Source organism: Lutzomyia longipalpis, chromosome 1 (genome assembly GCF_024334085.1).
Source record: "Lutzomyia longipalpis isolate SR_M1_2022 chromosome 1, ASM2433408v1".
Lineage (NCBI taxonomy): Eukaryota > Metazoa > Arthropoda > Insecta > Diptera > Psychodidae > Lutzomyia > Lutzomyia longipalpis.
Window position 1 is genome coordinate 31,650,041 of NC_074707.1, and position 23,086 is coordinate 31,673,126.

The window sequence follows — 23,086 nt, forward strand, 5'->3', positions numbered from 1 at the left end:
AAAAGAAAAAACTTTCTGCAACATTAAGAATGGTTCTTTTCTAAACTTTCGAGAGTTAATTTCAAAAAATTATAATACGTAAAATTTAACCTAATCTTAATATATAAATACGAAAGAATTTTACTGAGACTTTCTTCAGGAAAGATGGATTTTTCTTATTTTTCTTAGAAAATTCAAATTAACTTTTTTAAAAATAATTATTAACATAGAAAATATATAATACAAGCAGATACTAACATTTCAAAACAAAATATAACGTCTCAATTTATATATCCTTTTTTGCTTCATTATTTATTAAAGGACAGAAGAAATATTTGGCGGCCAAAGGATGAACAATTTTGAAAGAGAAACTACAGGAAAAAAGCATTGCAATTTGTTAGCTCCAGTTGAGATATTTGGCTTTCATTTTTTCCATGTCAAGTATGTGACAAAACGACTTTGTAGAATTTAGCCTGGACCACCCGAAAAGGATGCGTTCACTCAGATTTATAGCGTGTGGTGAATTTTATGGATAGCGAACGATCCTCAAATCAAGTTTTCATTTTCAGGGAGGCATGAGGGTGCGACGATAAAATAGCATTGCTCTTGAAATTCGCCAGAGGTGTGTTTTTTTCCGCATAGCCCCAAAATGTGGCAAAGTGATTGACGGAAAAATGCTTTCCATGAGACAATGAAATCTCTCTTGACCAGCATACGGCATATTGTCACTCGCAGAGAATCTCTGGATGATTTGTTGGGTTGAAGTTTATTTCGGGCAATTACACTGCGTCTTCTTCTTTTATATTATTTACCATAGCACCCAGGGATGGTGAATGAGGTCAAGATGGGTGTTTCGCGGGGCTGTTTTCTCACTTTCTGTTCCGTGTGGCAAAAGCTAAGATGGACGCCGTTGTATAACACATGAAGCACATTCTTGGTCAGAAATCGTGGTAGAGGGTCATAAAATACAAAATGTGCATTTTTTATGGACACACCCTTCACGAGAGGAAGAATAACACATAAATTCCAGCATTGTGGAGGGGTAAATTTTTATTTGGCTAGAATATCTTTTGATTCACTTTTTTTTGTTGCGTGTGCCCCACATAAAAATTTCCTCTTTGTCCTCCTTGTAATTCAATTTCCACACGCACTCCCGCCGAAGAGACAAAGAAGAGTAACGATAAAAAGAAAAGAACAATAATTTTTATTATTGATATGACTGAAATTTATACAAGAACACATAGAATGAATAAATGACGTGGGGTGACACAATTTTGGGCCTCAATAATTTCCTACGCCGAACTCCACAGTCAACTAAATTTATTATAACACCACATTTATTCCACGAGATATATTTTTACAAGAAATTCCAATTTATCACAGATTTCGATCTTTTTGTCCACCAGAAGCAGGAAAGATTAATATTGAATCATCAATAATGTATCTTTCGCCACCATTATATAGTGAAGTCGTCAAACTTGAACTACATTAACCAATTCAATTTGTACAATCGAAAAAAAAGACGTTAAATTTTAATACACACAGAAACTTTGAATGAGCTTTCGAAGCTTTTCAACTAATTCACAGGAGCTTTACTCTATGCAATTCCCGGAATGAACATAAAATATGTCTGAAAAGAAATAAAGAAGACTTATGATTACAGATTGTTAAAAGTTTTTAACAAAAAGAATTAATAATAATTAATAGTGAGAATATTAAATAATCTCATAAAACATATTTTCATCTTTCTAACTTAAAATTTGTACATTTCGTAATTTTAGTATGATGAAAATACTAGAATATTGACAGACAATAATTTGATTAAAAAAATTGATAACCATTTCATTTTAATAGAATTAGATGTGAATTAGCTACAAAGTTACTTACTTCTTCGAAGTCGTGAAGAGGCACACAAAAGGGCTTCATATGAAACATAAGATCGTTTATCGGATCCACAAACAGGTGTAGGTGTTTTAATAAATTTCAACCATTGAGGACAAGCGTCTTTATCCTTTTTGCATGGTCCATTGTTCACTCGATACAGATCTATATCAACAGGAAAATATTAATTGAACATTCTTAAGGATATTAACAATATTGCACTCACATCGATTCAGACGACGAGAGCACTCGAGGTGAAAATGTGAACGATACGTTCTTCGGTCACTGCCACAGACAATGTATCGCTCCTTCTCAGCTCTTGTAGAATTGTAGAAGGAACGATTGAGACGTGTGGCAAAATCACAACTCACTTGGAAGGGACAGAAGCACTTACCGCCCAATTTCTCATGAATTCCTGCAAGAGACACAATGCACAACTTTTCATCACCTAAAGTATCAATTTAATCGAAAGATGAAACTTTCATGTTCTGGATTAAATTGAAGAATCATTCCAAAATCCACTTTTTTGTACATTGCAATGTTCATATTTTATAAAACTTAAGATAATTATGAGATCTTATAGACAGAATTTAATTTATAGCCTTCAACAATATAATGTCAGTAACAGGTAGCTATTTCTTATATTAAATTACATTATTTCTCACCAATTATTATTTCCCTACAAAATCACAGTTACATAATGAAAACGTTATAAGAAGAAGGAGGTAATTTTCAACAGCAAAAAAAACTTACTGGGATTGGAGCAAAGTGCTTCGAAGGGGTTGACATAAGTTTTATTGTTGTGCCCACAAACGATATTCTTCTCAAATTGTCGCCTTGGCGTCGAGCATGCTTTCTTGCGGAAGTGTCGGTTGAGTGATTTTCTCACCTCACGAATTGTACATCCGCCCTCGTGGGCAATATTTATAGCTGGAAGGAAGACGGAAAAGTTAGTAATTTTGTAAGGTTCCTTTGTAGACCATGCACATAAACGGACTTGGTATAAATGCCTTGAGACAGCGTACTTGATGTGGATGCCCATAGCTGTAGCCATTGTTGGCACATACAATCGTATCGCTGGTCCATGGCCCTTGTAGATCTTCATAGCTTGGACACAGAAGGGCTGCACATTCTCCTTTTCTTACAACATGAATTCCTTTCACAGTTGCATAAATAATACCATTGATGAAATGTTATGGGAAATAAATAAGAAAACCAGAATGCAAGATAAGAAATTTATTGTTTCTCCACACTTGTATATTATGATTTCTATTAACAATACAAGCTATGTATAACAAACAATAAATCTTGTTATATAGCAATGATAAGAAAATTGTATTGAAAATTTTATAAACTGTATTAATTTTTTGTTAGTTGCAATTTTAAAGAAATAGTATAGCAATTAAATCAAACTAAATTGACTCAATTAGAATGAAATAGGATTTGTGATTCTTTGTATAATATAATGTGCATAACATGTGACAAAATTATTATTTTAAATTTTTATTAATTTGTCATTGAAAAGAAGAAAAATGAATAATCAACGACATCAGTGTGGTTCTGAAGAAGCCAATATACTGGATGTGAAATAGTGTCTAACAAGGAAAAAAAATTCTTCACACTCAATAAAATATCAAAAGAAAATCTACATACAGCTTATATTAAGATTTATGTTCTTCTAGTTTACTTACTCCTGTGAAATGGGCGATGAATATTGATACAATTGAGCATGTCAATGTTACCGTAGGTCTTGCCATCGGAACCACAAATTGGTTTGTAGAAGGGATTGAGATTGCATTTGGCTGCGGTGACAGTAGTGTGTGATACCATATAACCTAAATACATGCATAGTGATTTCTCAATTTAAATATTTTGCTTTTTGCTTATTGAAATGCACTCGAGTGCACCAGGATGAGAGACAGCATTGAAAACACTTACTGACGATAGCAACTGCCAGAAGATTCCGCACTGTATGCAATTGATTCATTTTCATGGTTGCACGAGAAAGAAAAATAAACTTCTCCGAGTGTCGCACAGGCGAAAAGAAACGTTGAAAATCACTCTATCTGATTATGGGAGAAGAGAGAGAAAAATTTAAAAAACATTTAATCACATAAAGGAAGTCTTGCAATAAAAAATTCTCGAATATTGTGCACTTCAGGAGGAAATAAAAAATGATTTATTGGCACATTTGCACTGAAACATTCTCCATACAAACACTTTTGAAATTCATTCCCTTTTTTGCATTAGCAAATAAAATTCCAATAAAATTTCTCTAACGAGAAAAATCTTTGAGCATAATTATTTGAATGAGACACATTCTTTTAAAATTGCCCCTAATCATAAAAAAACACTGACTGTGAGTATAAAAGGGAGTAAGAAATTTCGCAACACAATTGAGTTATAAAATTCCTCGGCAACCAGATGGGAAATTCTTCGTCAGTGAAACGATGAAAATGGGTCGAAGTGGAACATAAAATGGATCATGAAAATCCTTCATGGAATTCCTCAAGAAGTTCCGCTGAAGGGCTAAGAAATTTACTATTATAAGATGATATTGGGTCTAACATTTTGTAAATACTATTTATTTCATTTTCTCTCGCCATTGAGGAGAAATACAACATTTCCAGTTCATACAAAGAGAGATATTGATTGACGATCATCAACGTTTTAATGCAAAAAATGTTACCTATGTGCTTTTCCTATTTCAGCTCAACTTCTCTTCTTCTTTTTATATACGGTAATTCCACCTTGACAGATATTTGGCCTTTCAATCCATCATGTGGTCTGCACATTTTTCTTGCCGAATTCTTCCATCAACAGGACAGTGCCGAGCCCACCCACATTATAAGCCGAGTCCGTTCTCATCGTTATACTTGTAACAACATTCACACACTACGTAATTGTGGCATCATCATTAATTCAAACTAGATCAATTTGCTTTGATGATTATTTTAGATTTCGTTCTAACACACCTTCTCCTGGAGCGCCTGGAGCTCAGATTGAGATTGAGTTTGATTTATTCAACGACAATTAACTCTAGGAACCAATTATTCTTCACTAATCAAAATATTGATATTGGCCTATAAAATTTATATTAAATTTTGCATTCATTATTCATGTAGGTAGATATAGGTACCTACTATTAAATTTCAACTATTTTATAACATTAAATTTTCATATATAACATGCATAATATTTGTAAAATCACTCGGTTCACATAATACACAAACCTTTACTATTTAATAAAGATCAAAACTAAATTATTTTCACTGAATATTTGAAAAGCGATTTTCATTAATTTGATCGCTTTGAATACGTTATGTTCCAAAACATGTACTACCTGCTTTTTATATTAAAAAAAATTCTCATTTTCATTTTAAAATAAAAAGTTAATTTTAATGAATGGACAAATAAAATTTTATGTTGAGCTTTTTCACAATCACAGTTAATCACACTGAGGGAGAAAAGTTTTATAGAGAGAGAGCTTATTTTAACTCTGTTTTGCAATATGATGGTTTTTTTACACCTTCTTAATTAACAATACTCTATTTCACATCACTCCCTATATATGATATTTTTTTAGTTAATTTTTTTTATTATCCCATCCTGAAGAACACAATGAAATTTAATTTTTCAACAATATACCACTCTAACCGTATAATGTTGATATTTTTCTTCAGTGTCGACATCAATTATATCATCCCCCACGTTTCGTTCAAATTTCCAACGAAATTGCAATTTGGAAAAATGCAGAGAGGAAAAATGTCACTCATTTGCAAATGCACCGAACTTTTCAATTATTCACCTCGAGTTGATTGAGCCAACTGAAATTTTACCATGTTTCTGTCACAGCCACAGATAAAAGCTCACCATAGATAAAAAAAAAATGTTCTCATATGAGACGAAGCTCAGAATTGATAAGACAATTTTGTTTTTCCTTTTCAGAGAGGTATTCACTGTCCAAACACGAGTTCATGCGAATAAAACAAAGACTTTGGTATATTAATCTGCCTGAAATGCGAGATGAATGATAAAATAAAACATTGGTATATATTACTATGTGTATATATACTTTTTTTCATAAAAAAAATTAATGAAAAGAAAAAGTTCGGGATTTATTTCAAAGTTGATCACTCACACAGGTGAAGAATAGGAAAATCGCGCGCAAAGAGTTTCAGGAAGTTCCGCGGGAATGCAGATTTGAGAGCACGTCCAGCACCGTTCTAACATCAACGAGAACTGTCAGCAATTTCGCGAGATATTATTTATAAAATCTAACAGAGGGGAATTACGTAATTATGGTATGGAATGGTAATGAGAGTTGCATCAATATAGTGAAGAGGGAAAACAGAGTCCACGCGCGCAAAGAATGTAAGACAGAGAAATTACCCGCGGGTTCACTCGATCATGCTGCAGTGGAACTGACTGAGATGGAGAGCCAGTCAGCCTGATAAGGTGGATTCGGTGTAGAAGAGAAACAGTGACGAGATGACGAAGACATAGACCATGAGTTTCCACACTAAAAATGACGTCATTGATCACACCCCACCTCGGGGCTAATCAAATAAATAAATCACTTTCGATCAATTGACTCACAGTGGCAGATCAATCAAGCTAGTTGCTCTTGCATCACTCACTAAACAAAATATGTCCATTTGGTAAGCAATACTATGTTGAACTTCCTTGTCAGTTTCACTATTTTCCACGCGTAAAAGGTGATAACTGTATGCACATAATATTAAAAATATTTATCACATTAAAAAAAATCTTCTTTGATGAGCTTCTTAAAATGATCCAATAATCCATTAAAACTACTCCTTATAAATAAAACGTAATGCAGTAAAATATAATTAAGCAAATACAACATAATATTACTTTTATATGGCCAACAATTGAAGATTCATATTAAGTTTTGCGCAAGTGTTGTGAATCCAATAAAGTGTTTTATGTGAGGCAAATTAACAGTGTATCAATTTAAACTAAACTACACATACCCTCCGCCTCATCGTACTAAAGCCGCAAATCTCTCAATTTAACACACTATAAAGACTATTTTCCACCTCTTGGGATAAATTGTAAAACGATCACTCTTGTACATGAGCTCCAGCAGTTCGATCGCAAACCCTGATCTTTTCTATCGATGATTAGCGTTTACATCGCGTGCGTGTGTGATTAATTCAATTACTTGCGGCAATTATGCTGCTCTACGCACAGAGACGTGAGTGATTGTGTAAACAAAACATGAATAAATAATGATTTGCACTCCTGAAGAATTTCTTAATAGCCCAGACGACACTGCCACTCATTTTTCTCGCACTCTCATAAAAATTCATTGCCTTTTTCTATCTCCTGTTTTTCTTTTTTCATTTAAACCCGAGAAGACTAAACCTTCCGCAACATGCAATTTATGTCTTTTGTATATACATATCTTACATACTATACGTACAATATCTGTATATGTAGCTAAATGTCAACAATTTGACACACTTTTATGCATGTGCTAAACATTGTAATGTGGAATCTGCGACTTTGCGATTAAATATGAATCACAATTAGCGATTCTGTGTGCAAATTCGTATGAGATAATTGATTTTCTATTTAGTGATTGACTGTAATCATTTCAATGAAAACTATATGCACAGGTTGATGCAAAAGTAATGAGTAAATTTATTTTAAATACTTCTTGTTTTGGCATTTAACTGCTTTTGATTCAAAATACTTTAAATTTTTTGTGAGTAATACTACAACATTCGGATTTTATTGCTTTAAAAAGATCTTTTTAACGAAGAATTCATAAAGATTTTTTTTTAATAGAAGAAAACTTATTTTGAATTAAATATTTAAAAAAATTTATGTAAAAACCGTATTATTAAAATCAGTCAAACAGCATTTGAAATAGCTAATACAACTCAATGGAATAAAATTGCAAATTAGGACAATTGGACAATTTTACGTCTCTATCGAGATCCATTCTCTGTGCCTTGTTTGGCTAACAAAAGAACATTTAGCTTTGAGACATATATTGCATATTTCATACTCAAGACAACAAAATAAAATGCTGCAATTATTCAAATAGTGTGCTCTTTCTATTGAAATTCAACTAATTTGAAAACAGATCACAATGTGAGATTAATTTGTGAAGCATCAATCACAACGCAGTTGTTCTTTAACTTACAGTGTCTTATTATTCATAATCCTATCTGTACAATTGGCAAGTGCCGACAATTACAAAATGCAACATCGTCGATGTATCTTCCGTTTCTTTGACAAGCACACAACAATTATCTATTCAGTTGATGAATCTGGGCGGCATCTAAATTCATTTTGAGTCGAGGATGCATTTTCGTTGTGTACGGAAATAAAGGAGGAGATGATCATTAAGTGGTTTTCTATTTAATTATATAGAGATTAACTATGATTACAGTCTTGATGTTCTTCTCAGGCGTCCTTGAGAAATTTTTCGAGCGCTAAATTTTAATGGAAACCCATCAAGATTCCATTACCAGCTCATTGTGCAAAAAGGAGCAATTGTAGGCATTTGACCTTATAGCCAAAAACATTCGCCCGAGCTATGGTCTTTATCCTACGCAATCGCCCGCAATAGAACACGTAACGGTAGAATCCGGTCGGTACTGGGGTAGGTGACGATCGTGGTTAAGCTACGTTTCGTTGGGCTTCAGGCAGTCGAGCTCTGAGTACCGTAGAGTTCGGGTGGCGGGAGCCATGATAGGGTGGTCTACCCAAGCTCTCGAATGGATTCTGCCACCGTTAGTGCGATCTACTAGTGGGGACCCTAGTAGATGGGAAATAGTGGCCAGTGCATTAGTTAGAACTTAATGCAATCTTGTAATGTCGACCAACGGTGACATCAAATGGCCAGAGCATTAACGTAAGTTTTAATGCAACCTACTAGTGTGGACCCTAGTAGATAACAGAAAACGTCAAATTCTGTTTGTAAAGTGTTCTAGGCGATGCCCGATCCCCTGAGCTTTATTGCTTGCTGTTGCCAAGGGACGGCAACAATGTCAGGGTTGGCCGAATTGTAGGCATTTGACCTTATAGCCAAAAACATTCGCCCGAGCTATGGTCTTTATCCTACGCAATCGCCCGCAATAGAACACGTAACGGTAGAATCCGGTCGGTACTGGGGTAGGTGACGATCGTGGTTAAGCTACGTTTCGTTGGGCTTCAGGCAGTCGAGCTCTGAGTACCGTAGAGTTCGGGTGGCGGGAGCCATGAGAGGGTGGTCTACCCAAGCTCTCGAATGGATTCTGCCACCGTTAGGTATTGCAACGACTACACAATTTTTAGTTAGTTTCTATGACGCATATTATGAAGATCAATTCATTTATGAAGGAGAACAAAAAGTCATGTGCAATAACCAATTCAAGTCGCAGTTTTCATCCATTTGTCTCTGAACAAAATTATAGACACTCAAAATTTAACAATTATATAATATATTTTTAATAATAATTGTTTATTCACATTCCATTCAGATTTTTACACACTATACAATTTTTCTACAAATTCTATAGAAACATTAAAATTGAATAATTTATCAAAGAGTATGTTGAATTTTATACCTTGTAACTCCTATGGAGTGAGAGCTAAAAATATGTCGGTAAAAGAATAGTAGGTGATGTCCAATTATGTACTCTTGTATTTGATATAAAACCTTTATATAAATAAATATTGCTAAAGTAATCACTATTCTTGCATATTTTCCTCATCTCATTGGTTTCCCATGGATATATAGCATGAGGACAGAAGAAAAAAATATCTGCACCATGATTTGAGCGAGCTGATCAAACAGAGCCCAAAGGCGATAGCAGTTTGTATCATTATAGACTAAAGCAATTATTTGTGATATTATATGGCATTTGCAGGCGGGAGAATGATTCAACATCAATAATAATTCCTCAGACTCGTCGTCATTCGTCGGCTAATGTTTTGAGATGAGTGAAGAACATGCATTTTCAATTAATTAATCAACTTGTGATACAACTTCTAAATACACTTGGGTTAAATAGGGCGCAATCACAGGCTTCGTCGAAGTAGTGTAATTTACATTTCTCCACACAATTTGTCGACCCGCTGAGGGCTTGGCAGATTTTCCACGAGGTCTTGCTTGCTTTATATACCTATATCTATGTATATAACAACTCTTCAGCTAACATCCAGGAAGACTCGCTATATTGATGCTACTTTTATCATGATATTCATGTTGACCTTATACTTTTCTCTTTGTATGCTCATATACACGAATACAAGAGAATATATAGATCAATATCACCTCTGTGAGAAACATCTCATTTAGATACCAACTCCACTTTATCCGGCCCACCATGAAGTAAAATCTCCATGGACTTCAAATTGCAGAGACTTGATGGAAAACGCACTAGATTTCAAACTAGAAGCAAAATGAGGAGTGTCGCATGAAGTCATCAATTAGGAGTGTATCAATTGAATATCTGATGCATGGATTAATAATAATAATTTGATTGATAGTGCTTTCGAGATGCTTTAATCATATTATCGCGCTTTTCAATTAGTGCTGCTTACCCGTTTGTCAGTTAATTATCGCATAGTGGCGGTACTGGAATTTTATCTATCTGACTATCAACACCACACAGCGGATGTCCTCATGGATGATTTACATTATAATAAGCATTGGGACTAAATAGGATTACAAATTTCATTATGTAATCTTTATACATGACCCTTACTCACAGGTACATCAATAAACAAAATCCCAGCAATTTCAATCAAATTTCCAAAATCCCAATTTAAGATTTATTAATCATTATCATTTTCTCTATGTAAAATCTATTGATAAAAGAGGAAAAAAAACTACATTTTTTGCTGATGAGGCTTATGGGAGTTAAAAGCAATAGCCAAAATATTGGAAGCTGTTTGGGAAAAACGAAAATCCAAACAAATTGGATTGAGTTCAATTTGATTCAATTTTGCTGACACAAAGAATGATCATATAGCGTCTCTGTGTTCACGGATGCTTTCAAAAGATATCTGCAAAATAAGATTTTCAAGGAGTTTCTTTATATAATTTATTTTTATTTTCAAATAGGTTGTGCTTTTGTCCAGTGTTTCATCAGCAAAATTAAGGCGTAACCATTTGAATAAATTTTATTATATAAAATGATGTCACATATACCTCAATCAATTTTTCCACCTTCCCTTCTCTTACTATTCTACCGTGTAATTGCTAGCAGAAGAGGCACATTAAAAGTTTTTCATTGTTTGACAAATACAAACTTCGACAATTTCGTTATTTCCCAATTTTCATGTGATAATGACAGTAATCAATCAATATCCCAAAATATTTGATAATATACCAAACGGAAAACAAACTCCCACCCCAATGGTATTCTTTTCCCTTCGAGTTGCTTTGTAAATGAAGAAGGAAGAAAAAAGCGGAAAGTGTATTGAATTATTTTATTTTTTCAAGGCATTTTTACATAATTCAAATTGTCTTCCTTTCATACCTCATAGTATTCCTATTTTAGCTTTTACAATCTGTGGGAAGATGATAGATATACTACAATTTTCTCTGGAATTTAAATCAAAGTAAAAATTTTGTAATAACTCAGTCTGTTTTATTCCGAAAAGTTACGAAGGATTTGAAATAACAAGAAAATTTGCATAAAGACGTTAGAGAAAGACGAAGAAAGTGAAATAGAAAGTAAGATGAAGCAGTAAAAAATCTTTAGGATTTTTCAAGAAGGTACCATAGAACGAACTTCGTATCAATTTTGTGGGCTAGATTTCAGTTTTTGGTTAATTATCAATAGGTAAATAAAAATAAAATTAACAACAAACTGCTTACTTTTACTCTGTCTTGATGCTTAAATCTTTCTCTTTTGTCTTTATGAGAGTTTCCTACAAATAACAGATAAACATACATACATTTATTGCCTTAAAATATAATTAACAGAATTTTAGCTACAGGTAATCAATTAATAAGAATTTGTATTTATATAATTTCATTTATTTCATAAATTGTTTTCGCACTTATATTTTTATATTTCGTTAATCTCTTTATATACAAATTATTAATATTCATAATTTTAAAGTACATTCACTAACTTTCATTTTTTTTTTCATCTAACCATTTCACAGTATTTTATATAATAATGCTTATTTAACTACCCTTTTTTGTTTTCTTTTACTCTTTATAAAAATATGATTGTTGATTCCTCCTTCAGCGGTATATTTCTTCGTGTGGTGGAAAATTCGTGTGCAACATACCCCATTAGAGGGAGATTAATCATACACAAGGCGTACTCTTTAACCATGTTGAATCAAGAGGTGGAGGAATATCAAACAAATTCCTCCATGCCGTGACATGCTTGACACTGTTGAGGATCTACTGCGCACTGGAGAACATCAAAAATAAAATGTTCATTGTGTGTATAGAGATGGTTAAAGAGATTAATTCATTCAAGCCCACAGCGTTTAGTACGGAGCAATTATTTAACCAAATGTCTTATCTCATAAATATCTTTCATTCAATTTTAACTGTAGGTCCTGTAGGTACAATCAAACACTCCCTGATTGACCTACATTTTTTTTTTAATTACTATCTTACTGCAAAATTTTAATTACTTAATTGAAGGACTTCCGACAATAATAAAAAAAATGAATAATTTAATGATTTTCTAGTTAAAAGTCCAAAATTTAATCTTTTGAATCGACATTTTTTGTAAATGTTACCTTGCTATATAATACAAATTGAGCTTTCCTTTGAAACTTGATACATCACTTGATTTATTCAATATAGTCTCAAGTATTACACTTACCCAGCAACATAGCTTCACGATTGTTCAGTAAATTTTGTTGTCTCGTTTTCTGCACGATGCTCTCTTTTCCGCCGCGCCAAAGAACCTGCAGATTCATATAGAACAAAGGTTTACAAATTAAACTTGGAAAAGCTTCTTTGTAGAAGATTATAATATTCAAAAGTTTTTTTTTAAATTAGAGTGAGAATCTATAAAATCATCATACCGGCGATAAACTTGCTACACATTTAACATGTACAGCCCCATCAGTAAAATGTCGTGGCTCCAACTCAAGATTTAGACCCAATCTTGTGGTTATTAAACCATGTGGATGCTGATATGGTGGATAATTGACAAGAGAATTTCTACCTTTCACCTAGAATGACAAAAATGAAAGAAATTAATATTGAAACATTTCCGAATAATTTTGAATTCATAACACACAATGAAAAGCATTATGGGAAAATTAAGAGAAGGAAAATATTAATTCAGTTTACTCAACTCTCCCCTAAGGAGTATATGTACAACTGATTAAAATGTTATCCACTTATGTTGTACAGCGGTGTACATTTAAAAAAAATAGCGGGATTGAATTATTAAGTAAAACACATTTGGCCACGAGCAATTGCCAATAATTGCATTAATTATTGAAAGCAATCAATATGGACGTGCAATTTTGGATTGAAGCAAAACGGTTGGAATTATAATTAAAAGCAATTGATGCCAATCTGCATTAAAAATCCACCCTTCGATATTTTGATAAACAAACGTCCAACTTTCACCCATACTGCCGTAAATTGAATTAATTGATTGGAGGAGAATGAATCCAATTTGCAGTTTTGCTCTTTGCCAAATTATTTCATGGAAATCAGTTTTCTCCATTCGTTCAACTGAAACTGAATCTGATTTTGATACCTATACCTATATTCTTGTGGTGTTGATTGTAGTCACAGTTTATTTTGGGAAAATTGACAAGCAGAAGTAGGAATACAGCTTTAGATTTATTTAACATTTCTCCATATTAGCTAATTGTAAAAAAAAAGATTGTACGGAGAACAAAATTGAATAATGAGACACGTGCTAAAACTTTTTTTTTTAATCCTGAAAGATCTTTTTTATGAAGCAACGCCAATAAATATATATTTTAAAATGTGTATATGCGTAAGTATTAACTTAAAGTTTTTACAATCTTTAATACCCTTCAAAATTGAGAGATTAAATAACAAAATTCTGTATAGGGTAGGTATATGTATTATATTTTATTTTTCAGTGAACTAATTCCAATCTGTATATGTTCGCTGTATTTGTCACTTGTTTTATAAATATACAAATCACTAATGGTGCTATGCAGGAAAAGAATGTCAAGAGAAAATGATCATGACATTTTTTCCTGACATTTTTTTGTCATTCCCTCTCACTCCCACTAATGTATTTCTATATCTTTCGTCTTTCTCTGACGCATGCTTCCGACATTTTCATCATTCTTTTCTGTGCATTCAACATGTTTTTCATTTCGTATTATTTTCTCAGTATTTGGGGATATTTTTCCATGAAAAAGTGAAAATGGGCTTTGCTGAAGTGTTCTCAGTGCCAGGAAAGCCGTGAAAAGTGGAAATTTATGGTCATTTAGCGGCCAAATATGTGAAAATGCGCGAAGTGAAAAATCAAAACATTCTTTCCCTGACCAATTTTTACGGGATATTTTTCTGTATTTTCACGACACAAATCACTTCCTGCAGGTTTTTTGGACCTGCCCACAGGTCATCTGCAACACGGAAGGTCTGTGTGGGGTCAGGGAAATGCTTCCTGGGTGGTGGAATCCCACCTGAACGCGGAAAAAATTGGTCCGGGAGTGAATGTTTTGCTGTAGAAACTGCACAGTTTTCACTTATTTCGCCAATAAATACCCCCGATTTTCCACTTTTCACACCTTCACGGGCACTTAGATCACTTCCACAAGTCGCTTTTCACTTTTCCCGAGCTAAAATATCACAATTTACAGAGAAAATTGCAGAGAATACTAAAAAACACGTTGACTTCACAAGAGCTGGAAAAAGAATGTCAGAAAAAAACATCTTCCAGCGGCATTCTTTTTCAAGCTCTTGCGAAGTCAACACGTTTCTTAGTTTTCTGCAATTTTCTTTGTAAATTGTGATATCTTAGCTCGGGAAAAGTGAAAAGCGGCTTGTGGAAGTGTTCTAAGTGCCTGTGAAAGTGTGAAAAGTGGAAAATCGTGGGTATTTATCGGCCAAATAAATGAAAACAGTGAAGTTCGACAGCAAAACATTCACTCCCGGACAAAGTTTTTTCCGCGTTCAGGTGGGATTCCACCACCCAGAAAGCATTTCCCTGACCCCAAGCAGACCTTCCCTCTGCAGATGACCTGTAGGAAGGTACAAAAAGCTTGCAAGAAGTGATTTGTGTGGTCAAAATCCAGAAAAGTATCCCGTAAAAATTGGTCAGGGAAAGAATATTTTGATTTTTCACTTCGCGCATTTTCACATATTTGGCCGCTAAATGACCATAAATTTCCACTTTTCACGGCTTTCCTGGCACTGAGAACACTTCAGCAAAGCCCATTTTCACTTTTTCATGGAAAAATATCCCCAAATACTGAAAAAATAATACGAAATGAAAAACATGTTGAATGCACAGAAAAGAATGATGAAAATGTCGGAAGCATGCGTCAGAGAAAGACGAAAGATACAGAAATACATTAGTGGGAGTGAGAGGGAATGACAAAAAATGTCAGGAAAAAATGTCATGATCATTTTCTCTTGACATTCTTTTCCTGCATAGCACCATAAATGTTCAAATCATAAAGTGCTACCAGAGGCAATTTTCAATTTTTTGAGCTTTTAATTTTCCTAGATAAAAAAACGAGGGATAAATGCCAATAAAATGAAGTAATATCACACGCTCATTCCACAATATTCCATTTTTTGCCGAATATTGCAACAAAATTTACGACAATTAAACAATTTGTTTTCATGCGTCATTATCTTTACCACAAAATACGTTTGCTGTATAGATAAACTGTAATGGAAGCTTTGTTGTTGCATAAGTAGGAGAGAATGAGAAATATGGAACGATCTCGTGTTCTGGAAAAGCTCAAAAGCACTCCTTTCTCATTCAAAGACTTTAAAATAATAAGAAAAAGTTTTGGAACAAAATTGTTCACTTCTTTTATTCATTCGGAAACTTGTCATAAGCTCGAATGCGATAGGATTACAAAAATTAGTTTACCCAAGTTAACCATTTTCTCCACACCCTCCAACTTTCTCTATCAACACATGAAATCAATGAGCATTAAACAGCTAGAAAAAAAGAAAATGTGAAACCTTTTTGATGTATATTTATATAGCAAAGCTTTTCAGCGAGAAAACTTTGGAGGGTGTTGATTTGCTTGAATTGATTTACTTTCTGAGCTTTTTATCGCTTTTTGGGTCCCTGAGCACAAATTCAAGGTGGAGTTTACCCATTACGATTAATTAGCCATCCGCAATACGTCTTACAATAATGTGATTTTCCGTTGAGATTCAACAATAGGAAGTGAGATTATCTTACTAACTATCATCACTTGGATGTTGTATTTGTAGTGTAGTAGACATCCTACAATAGATTAGTAATTCTATCAATGAGATAAATGGGTTCTTGACCACTGAATAAGTGAATAAAGGGTATAATTTTCATTTTTATATAATTTTCTTTTCTTTTTATAGGAAACTCTTTTTCCATAAATGAACCACAAAAACCGCAAAAATTCATTTTTTTTTTTTCTTTTCCACTTTATATTGACCAAAGCTTTTGCTATGGTCTTTAGGGTGGATCGGCAAAAGCTCACGAGACTCAATGATGTTTTGAGTGTTTGGTAATTGAATAATAACTATTTTGACGTAATTTAGATTGATACACCATCTAGATTGAGTTGAGTGCGCATTCCTAATGGAATCAAAGTTCAAAGGGCGGGTAGAATTGCGAGAGTGGGCACTTGAAACACGCGGTGAGTCATTTCCTCCACAACAAAACCCCATATTTATTCGACCATCGCGAATATGTGCGTGATTGCGTGATTTATTAGAGAAAGCCTTTAATATAGAAAGTTTCTGAAGAGTGGATAAACTTTCAGTTCTCACTGCTTTTTTTTTCACAGTTTCACCACTTTTGCAATATATACTTATGTATATTACCTAGTATGCAATATATTGAACAAAATTTTTCACACGTGTATTCTTTGAATTATTCAAAATTTTTAAAAGCAATTACGACCACAAAAATTATTCATTGATCTTTTTCTCATTTATTAATAAAAAAAAAAGTAAATATAAACGTGTAATTAAAACATAAAGAATAACAACGAAAGGGATGCTATTCACATCATATTCACGAAAATATTCAAACTAATCCTCCAGTAGTGATTTTGAGCATGACTTTTGTGCGCCAATCTTCAAAATGCGGTCTAAAACAAAAAGGAGGAATTATGCAAATTAAAAGGAACTTTTCAACCCACATGAACACAATTGAATTTTCTGTTATGGTGCGTGTGACTCAAGAAGCAGCACAACAAAAAGCAAAAAGCTCCTTAAAATCCCTTTGTTTTCGACATTTTCTCCCACACGTGAGGAATTAAATTGATCCATTTGAATTAATATAATGCACTCTGTAATTTAACTGGAAGTAATTTTCACCATGGTGAGGCACGTGTGTTATGTGGAAAGGCATGATTAAATTTTCCGAATTGGAAAAGTTCCCGTAGGAATTACTCTCACATTTTGAGAATAGTGATCCCCGTAGCGTTTGAGCGCATGTTATATTGCTATTTTCTTTTCGGAAATTGTACATGGGGAGCAATTTATCTCCATTGATCACCAATGGAAACAGCATGGAGTATATGAGTCATAATCTCAAGTTCTTTTGTCTCTAAATGGCCACAAGTTAAGGTCTAAATTATCATTATTATTCTAATATCTGATGGCACACATTGAAATTCATGTGCGAGGGCCTTTTAATATCATCAAAACACGCGACTATCTTCTAAATGTCTCTACAGGGGTGAATTAAATTGCCTTAGAGGTTGAAATCTTGATTTGAAAAGCGCCACATAAGACAAATAATGATTTATCGTGTTCGTTTTTGAGCACAACAGTGAAGGAACACCCATCATATTATACAGAAGGAACTGCTACCGAGGGTGTATAACTCTGCTGAGTGTTCGTATTTGAGATGGAAAAAATGGAAAAACACTTATTTTTTTTAGTAATAAAGACTAACAAACTGATAGGAGCTGTAAAATAGGATCAAAAACTCATCTTAATTGACTCCTCAAAAATTTACCTACAGAGTCTGAATCTAGGGATGATCTTATATTCATGTTTCTTTTTTTTTTTTTAATAATTGAATTGAAGTTAAGTGAAAATTTACAGCAAAAAGTGTATAATTTTTTTCCTTTATTTTAAGTAGGTAATAAATACACTTTCCATGAAACAGGACTACTTCTTCTCATCTGTTACTTTCAATATTCATTCATCGTTTAAAAAAACCAGCGAGTTGAGCAAAAAATAAGGCGGAGCAAATAAAGTGCCTCTAAGATAATTTTGATAAGAGACAGGGCGGAAAATACAATACATACCTACATTACATCGATTAATGGGTTTGTTCAACTATTGAAGAATATTCATTGAAGTGTTCATACGTAAAAGCACACAAAAATTTCAGTCCGATGAATATTAATGTGTACCTATGTACATACATAAGTAGGGATCTAACCACAGAATCTCCATTGTATTCTTAGCATTATTATTGTCACAATAGAAAATTCAACCTCTCTCTAATTACATTTCCATCAAAAATCCTACAAGAGTCACTTTTTCATTCTCTACAAGAGAATATTAATCCAGTATGATTAATTACACCCAATTCATATAAATTCTATCCCTGGTACACAATTTTCTGTGTTATGAAATTCTCATAACGTGTTTTTTTTTCATTTCTTTTCATTCCTTAGCATTTTATGTTAGGAAATGTCGTGTCAGTGACGACAAAGGGGAATAATAAAAAAACATTCAGGATCTTGCATTATTTAACAATAAAATTCTGAAATTAAATTAGCATTATTTGACAAATGATACGCAACTAATGTTGTATGTAAACATCACAGAAATGGTTACATTCAAATTAACTTGTACAACGTAATTAAATATTTATGAGTTTTTATACCTCCATTTTCCTATCCTGTAGATTGAGGCCATACGATCCATTATTAATTAATTTATTTTTTTTTATTAAAAAATGTTTTTGCTTAACTTATCAAATATGCGAAGACTTTTAAGCTTACCCACCCATTCATACTCGACTAACGAATACCTGTGAATTTGGAATATTATAAAGAATTTAAAATAAATCTAATACCTTGGAATTTAGGAGAAAAAAAAACAACACATAAATATTTAGTAATTCCCCCAGAAATTAGCGCCGTAATTTTTGCACTGGTGAACTAAAACCCATTCGGTGAATCTCACCATTCTTGAAATACATAGTAAAAAAAAGAGCTTTGTTTAATTGCTTTTTTAGAACTGGCTAATAAAATTTACCTGCTCTACCATTCTAGCGGAAAAAGCACAAAAGAAAATGTATTCCATATAACATTTAATTTCATGTGCAATAAAATAAAGGCGGGTGGACAGGAATACCGTGAATGCACATTGAATTTAAAATCTGAAAGCTCCCTGGTATCCATTCAAATGTCACAACGGGACAATTTTGCTCCATGTGAAATTGTATGTTGCAATAATAATAAAAATAATAACAATAATAATGTGAAAAGCCATGATGGAAGCATTAAAAGCACATTAGCTTTTTTCTCACTCCCTCTCTCGTATTTTCCCAGCGCCCTACACAGTACATATACCACGCAATACCCCAAATGTGAAAATTATACATCGAGCATTTATGCAAATTACACATGAGAAATCTCTCAAATTGAATAATTCATGCATTTATTAATTGTCCCATTGGGCCGGGAGCATAGTTGATTCTGGCCATGATACCTGTTCATCATTGATAAACCACTCCAGGAGTGAGAACGGGTGCGATTTCCCAGAAGTGCAATTCAGTTTCAGCGTATCGCCCACTTGATATTGACGGTCCTCCTCACCCTTTATATGAGGTCCATCTTTTGGAAGATCTGCAAAAAATAAAATAAATACAAAATAATGATTGCACATGAAATAAAATAAAATTTAATTATCAGAATGCATCAGATTATTCAAAAAAATTAATTGAATATGAAACGTTTTAATTACCAAGAAAAAAATAATAAAATGATTCATTATATGCCGTATAAGAGAATATATAATTTAGAATACGATTACATTAAAAAAAATTTGGTTAAAGTACAATAGATGTTCTTTCAGAAAAAGAATCACAGAAAATAAAACCTAGAGAAATGAGATGCTAAAAAAAAATAAATGTAATATTTTTTCCTCGTGCTTTCCTTTCTTTTGCCAAAATTAAAATTCAGCTAGTAGAAAATAATATATTTTTCTCCATTATTTTCATCCCTCCTTACTACTGATGGGTGGATTGCGAAAGGGGTGGGTTTTAGAATGCATTTCTCGAGGAATATCACAATAAACATTTTTCATTTCAACAGGAACGAGAACTCCGAATGTGGGCTAATTTCCGGATTATACGAACATGGTCCCCCAAGAGGTTTATACATATACGCCAGAGTGAAGAGGAAGATGTCTTTTACTTCGCAACCATCGGGGAATTCTTATTAATACCTTGCACCTCATACCTTCTTACGTATCCTTTTGGATATAGCAAAGAAGGTTCCATCTGATGGAGTAAAGCGCACAACGTGTGATGGAAATTAATTTACACAAGGATCCTTCACGTTCTTCAGAGGTGTTTGTCTCTCGTCTGGCAAGGGAGGAAATTGAAACTAAAGCTCTCTCAGTGATGGGAGGCTTCACATGTAATTTTTGTGTGTTCTACACTCTATCCCAATTTCACTTTGATACTCTTTAGGACTCAAATTTTTTTTTCGACTTTCACATTTTATGTTTCCCTCATAATCAGTACCTACCTACCTAAAGTTTGCAACTAGGGCACGGAATGAATTAAATTTTCTGTAGGAAAAAGTCTTTTGTTTTCTCAAAAACATTACGATAAAAACGATTTTTTTTCTCTTCTAATTTGGAAGTTTTAATTAATTTTCACTATTTATGGATTGTTTTTATTTATTCACATCATTCAGAAAATGAAATCCCCAACTCATTAAATTATTTGGAATGTAATAAAATGATTTCTTACTTCAAACGTCCTAACAAATTGATTCCTTTGCTATTTAATTACTCGTCTATTTAAAATACAATGCCTAATTGAAAGAATTACGCTTCAAAATATGCAAACAAGAGCAAATTCATTTGAATTAGAGTATGAAGGAGTGAAAAAAAAACGAGATACGTTTTTCATTTCGAAGTAAGGATATTTTTCACAGTTTATTTCCCGCCTAACCGCTTTTCTCAGCTGTATCGCAATATCACATCTCATCGCGGGATGGAGATATTGGATGAATAAAAGTAGCGGGATGAGTCTGGGTATGGAGAAACTTTATGGTTGATCTTTAATTTTGATTCTCCAATTTTTCAGCTCCTTTTTATCCTATTCCTCCAAGGAGTCCCCCAAAATTTCTGTGAAATAAAACTTAGAATCACCACCGAGAATGGGAGAAACACAAACATAAATCTGTCTCTGGGAATCGATACAAATCTCAAGTTTTGTGAGCCCGAGGAAGATTTTCCTTTAAAAGAGTGTACGTATTGGTTGAAGCATAAATAAGAACGCACTTGCCGATACGATGGTTTTTCCAACTCAGTGGGTGAAATGGGTGGAAAAATAGACCCTTTTGTCCCGACTTGGATGGTGTAATATTTTTGTCGGGTGGAGACCTTTAGAAGGCGTGCTCGAGCAAAAAGAAGAGGCCAATTCCCCAATGTACATTTTACAGTCATTTTATATTATTTCTCACCCACCCACACCCCATCCTACGCTTACCCTTTTCTTTTGAAAAAAGCGCACTACATACACATGTATACATATATGGATTATGGATACAAGATGCCATAAAAAACACAGAATGTGTTGCTCGATAGTAAGCAAATTTCATGTTATATCCTTATTTTGTAGAGCTAAACATAGTTAGACTTTTCATTTTACTTTTTAAAGTACAATAATTAATTTAAAAAATTCCATATCTCAAAAAATCTTAATATTTATAATTAAAAGTAGTCAGAAGAAAAAATGTAGTAAAAAAAACCATTCTTTTTTTCTTGAAGAAAATTGAAATTCTTCTGACGCTTCTAAAGCTGTAAAAAAGACATGTTCTAAATAAAATTTATGTTTTAAAAAAATCTATTAGTAAATAGGGGATTTTTTTTTATAAATAGCTAATAGTAATGGAAGTAAATAATTCTACTTATTTTTTCGATTTATAAAATGGATGTTTTGGTATAATCTTGCTTAGTACAAAATTCTTTTATATTTCTACTATTTTCAGTTGTATGTTCTATCCTAACAAAAACCAGAACTTTTTATTACCCCTCCGGCGTAAAAGGTACGAAAATGGCCATAAAATGCATCAATAGTAGTGAAGCTTTTTCGATGCCACCAAAACTCTCTCCCCCTTTAGCACAGGGCTGGGTTGTTTCACCCATTTCACCAAGTGATTTCTCCCAGCCCACCGTGTGCCAAAAAAACGATTTAGGGAGAGCTCGTTACATTCCATGTGACGAGGGAAAATATGTGGATTTCACCTTTTGCGGTGGTGAACAATAAAACAAAGTGTCATATTTTATGTGCTTTATATCTCACAAACAAATCAATAAGTAATTTGCTCGATTCTCTGGGCCTCACTCCGCAATGTTTAGATGAAAAACTTCAATATAGCATCATGAATCGTCATATATACGAAATAATATTTGGTGAGGTGGGGCACCAAGGAGAAAGCGACATAGGGCAAATGAGAAAGCTCAAAACACCTAACATAATTTATTTTTATGATTATCTTCGATGGCACATTGTGAAGGAGATGGTTTCGTGTGTCTGGGAATTTTTCTTTTCTCTGCTCTCGCCTGATATTTGAATTCTATAAATACATATCTACAAATCCAAAGCAACGCAATAAATAAAAGAAGTAGAACTTTTTTTTCCATTCTCACTTTGTCTTTTTATTCGCTATAATCTTTTACGAATGTTCTTTGTCTTTTTTGTAGGACACGAAAAATATCAGAAAAAATTATTAAAAAAAAGCACACAAATAAATCTGATTACCTTATTATTAGATAGTATTAATGTACCTATATTTATATGTTTAATATATCAAAGGAAAAATTTTATCGCTATTAATAAAAGTTGCAAAAGAA

At 33.2% G+C, this 23,086-nt stretch overlaps 5 protein-coding genes across 10 annotated transcripts in view; all 5 read right to left on the reverse strand.

Annotated features, from left to right (window-relative positions):
• LOC129786110 (replication factor C subunit 4) overlaps nucleotides 1-23,086 on the reverse strand; it is a 635,780-nt gene that overhangs the window by 275,881 nt on the left and 336,813 nt on the right. The gene's annotated exons all lie outside the window — the stretch shown is intronic.
• The window catches only part of LOC129785980 (extended synaptotagmin-2), a 633,447-nt gene that overhangs the window by 275,881 nt on the left and 334,480 nt on the right, over nucleotides 1-23,086 (reverse strand). The window lies entirely within an intron of this gene.
• LOC129785995 (protein kinase C-like) overlaps nucleotides 1-23,086 on the reverse strand; it is a 501,513-nt gene that overhangs the window by 275,881 nt on the left and 202,546 nt on the right. The gene's annotated exons all lie outside the window — the stretch shown is intronic.
• Nucleotides 1,283-6,104, reverse strand: LOC129786134 (serine protease inhibitor dipetalogastin-like). Of its 4 annotated transcripts, none has more exons than XM_055820971.1 (9): nucleotides 6,002-6,104; nucleotides 5,518-5,819; nucleotides 3,799-3,926; nucleotides 3,552-3,695; nucleotides 2,858-3,016; nucleotides 2,614-2,790; nucleotides 2,087-2,275; nucleotides 1,867-2,025; nucleotides 1,283-1,609 (listed from the first exon to the last, which is right to left on the reverse strand). In XM_055820971.1, the coding sequence occupies exons 3-9, from the start codon at nucleotides 3,851-3,853 to the stop codon at nucleotides 1,572-1,574; spliced, it is 921 nt and encodes a 306-aa protein (XP_055676946.1). In that variant the 5' UTR covers nucleotides 3,854-3,926; nucleotides 5,518-5,819; nucleotides 6,002-6,104; the 3' UTR covers nucleotides 1,283-1,571. The 4 variants fall into 4 exon arrangements, with proteins under 4 accessions (XP_055676946.1, XP_055676945.1, XP_055676944.1 ...); XM_055820970.1 differs by having other exon boundaries at nucleotides 5,518-5,874; XM_055820969.1 differs by having other exon boundaries at nucleotides 5,518-6,104.
• The window catches only part of LOC129786132 (uncharacterized), a 28,769-nt gene continuing 16,995 nt past the window's right edge, over nucleotides 11,313-23,086 (reverse strand). The window contains exons 5-8 of the mRNA XM_055820966.1: nucleotides 19,706-19,842; nucleotides 12,886-13,035; nucleotides 12,681-12,765; nucleotides 11,313-12,257 (exon numbers count right to left, since the gene is read on the reverse strand). Of these exons, the coding sequence (XP_055676941.1) occupies nucleotides 12,169-12,257; nucleotides 12,681-12,765; nucleotides 12,886-13,035; nucleotides 19,706-19,842 (461 nt within the window). The 3' untranslated portion in view covers nucleotides 11,313-12,168. The remainder of the gene's footprint in view (nucleotides 12,258-12,680; nucleotides 12,766-12,885; nucleotides 13,036-19,705; nucleotides 19,843-23,086) is intronic.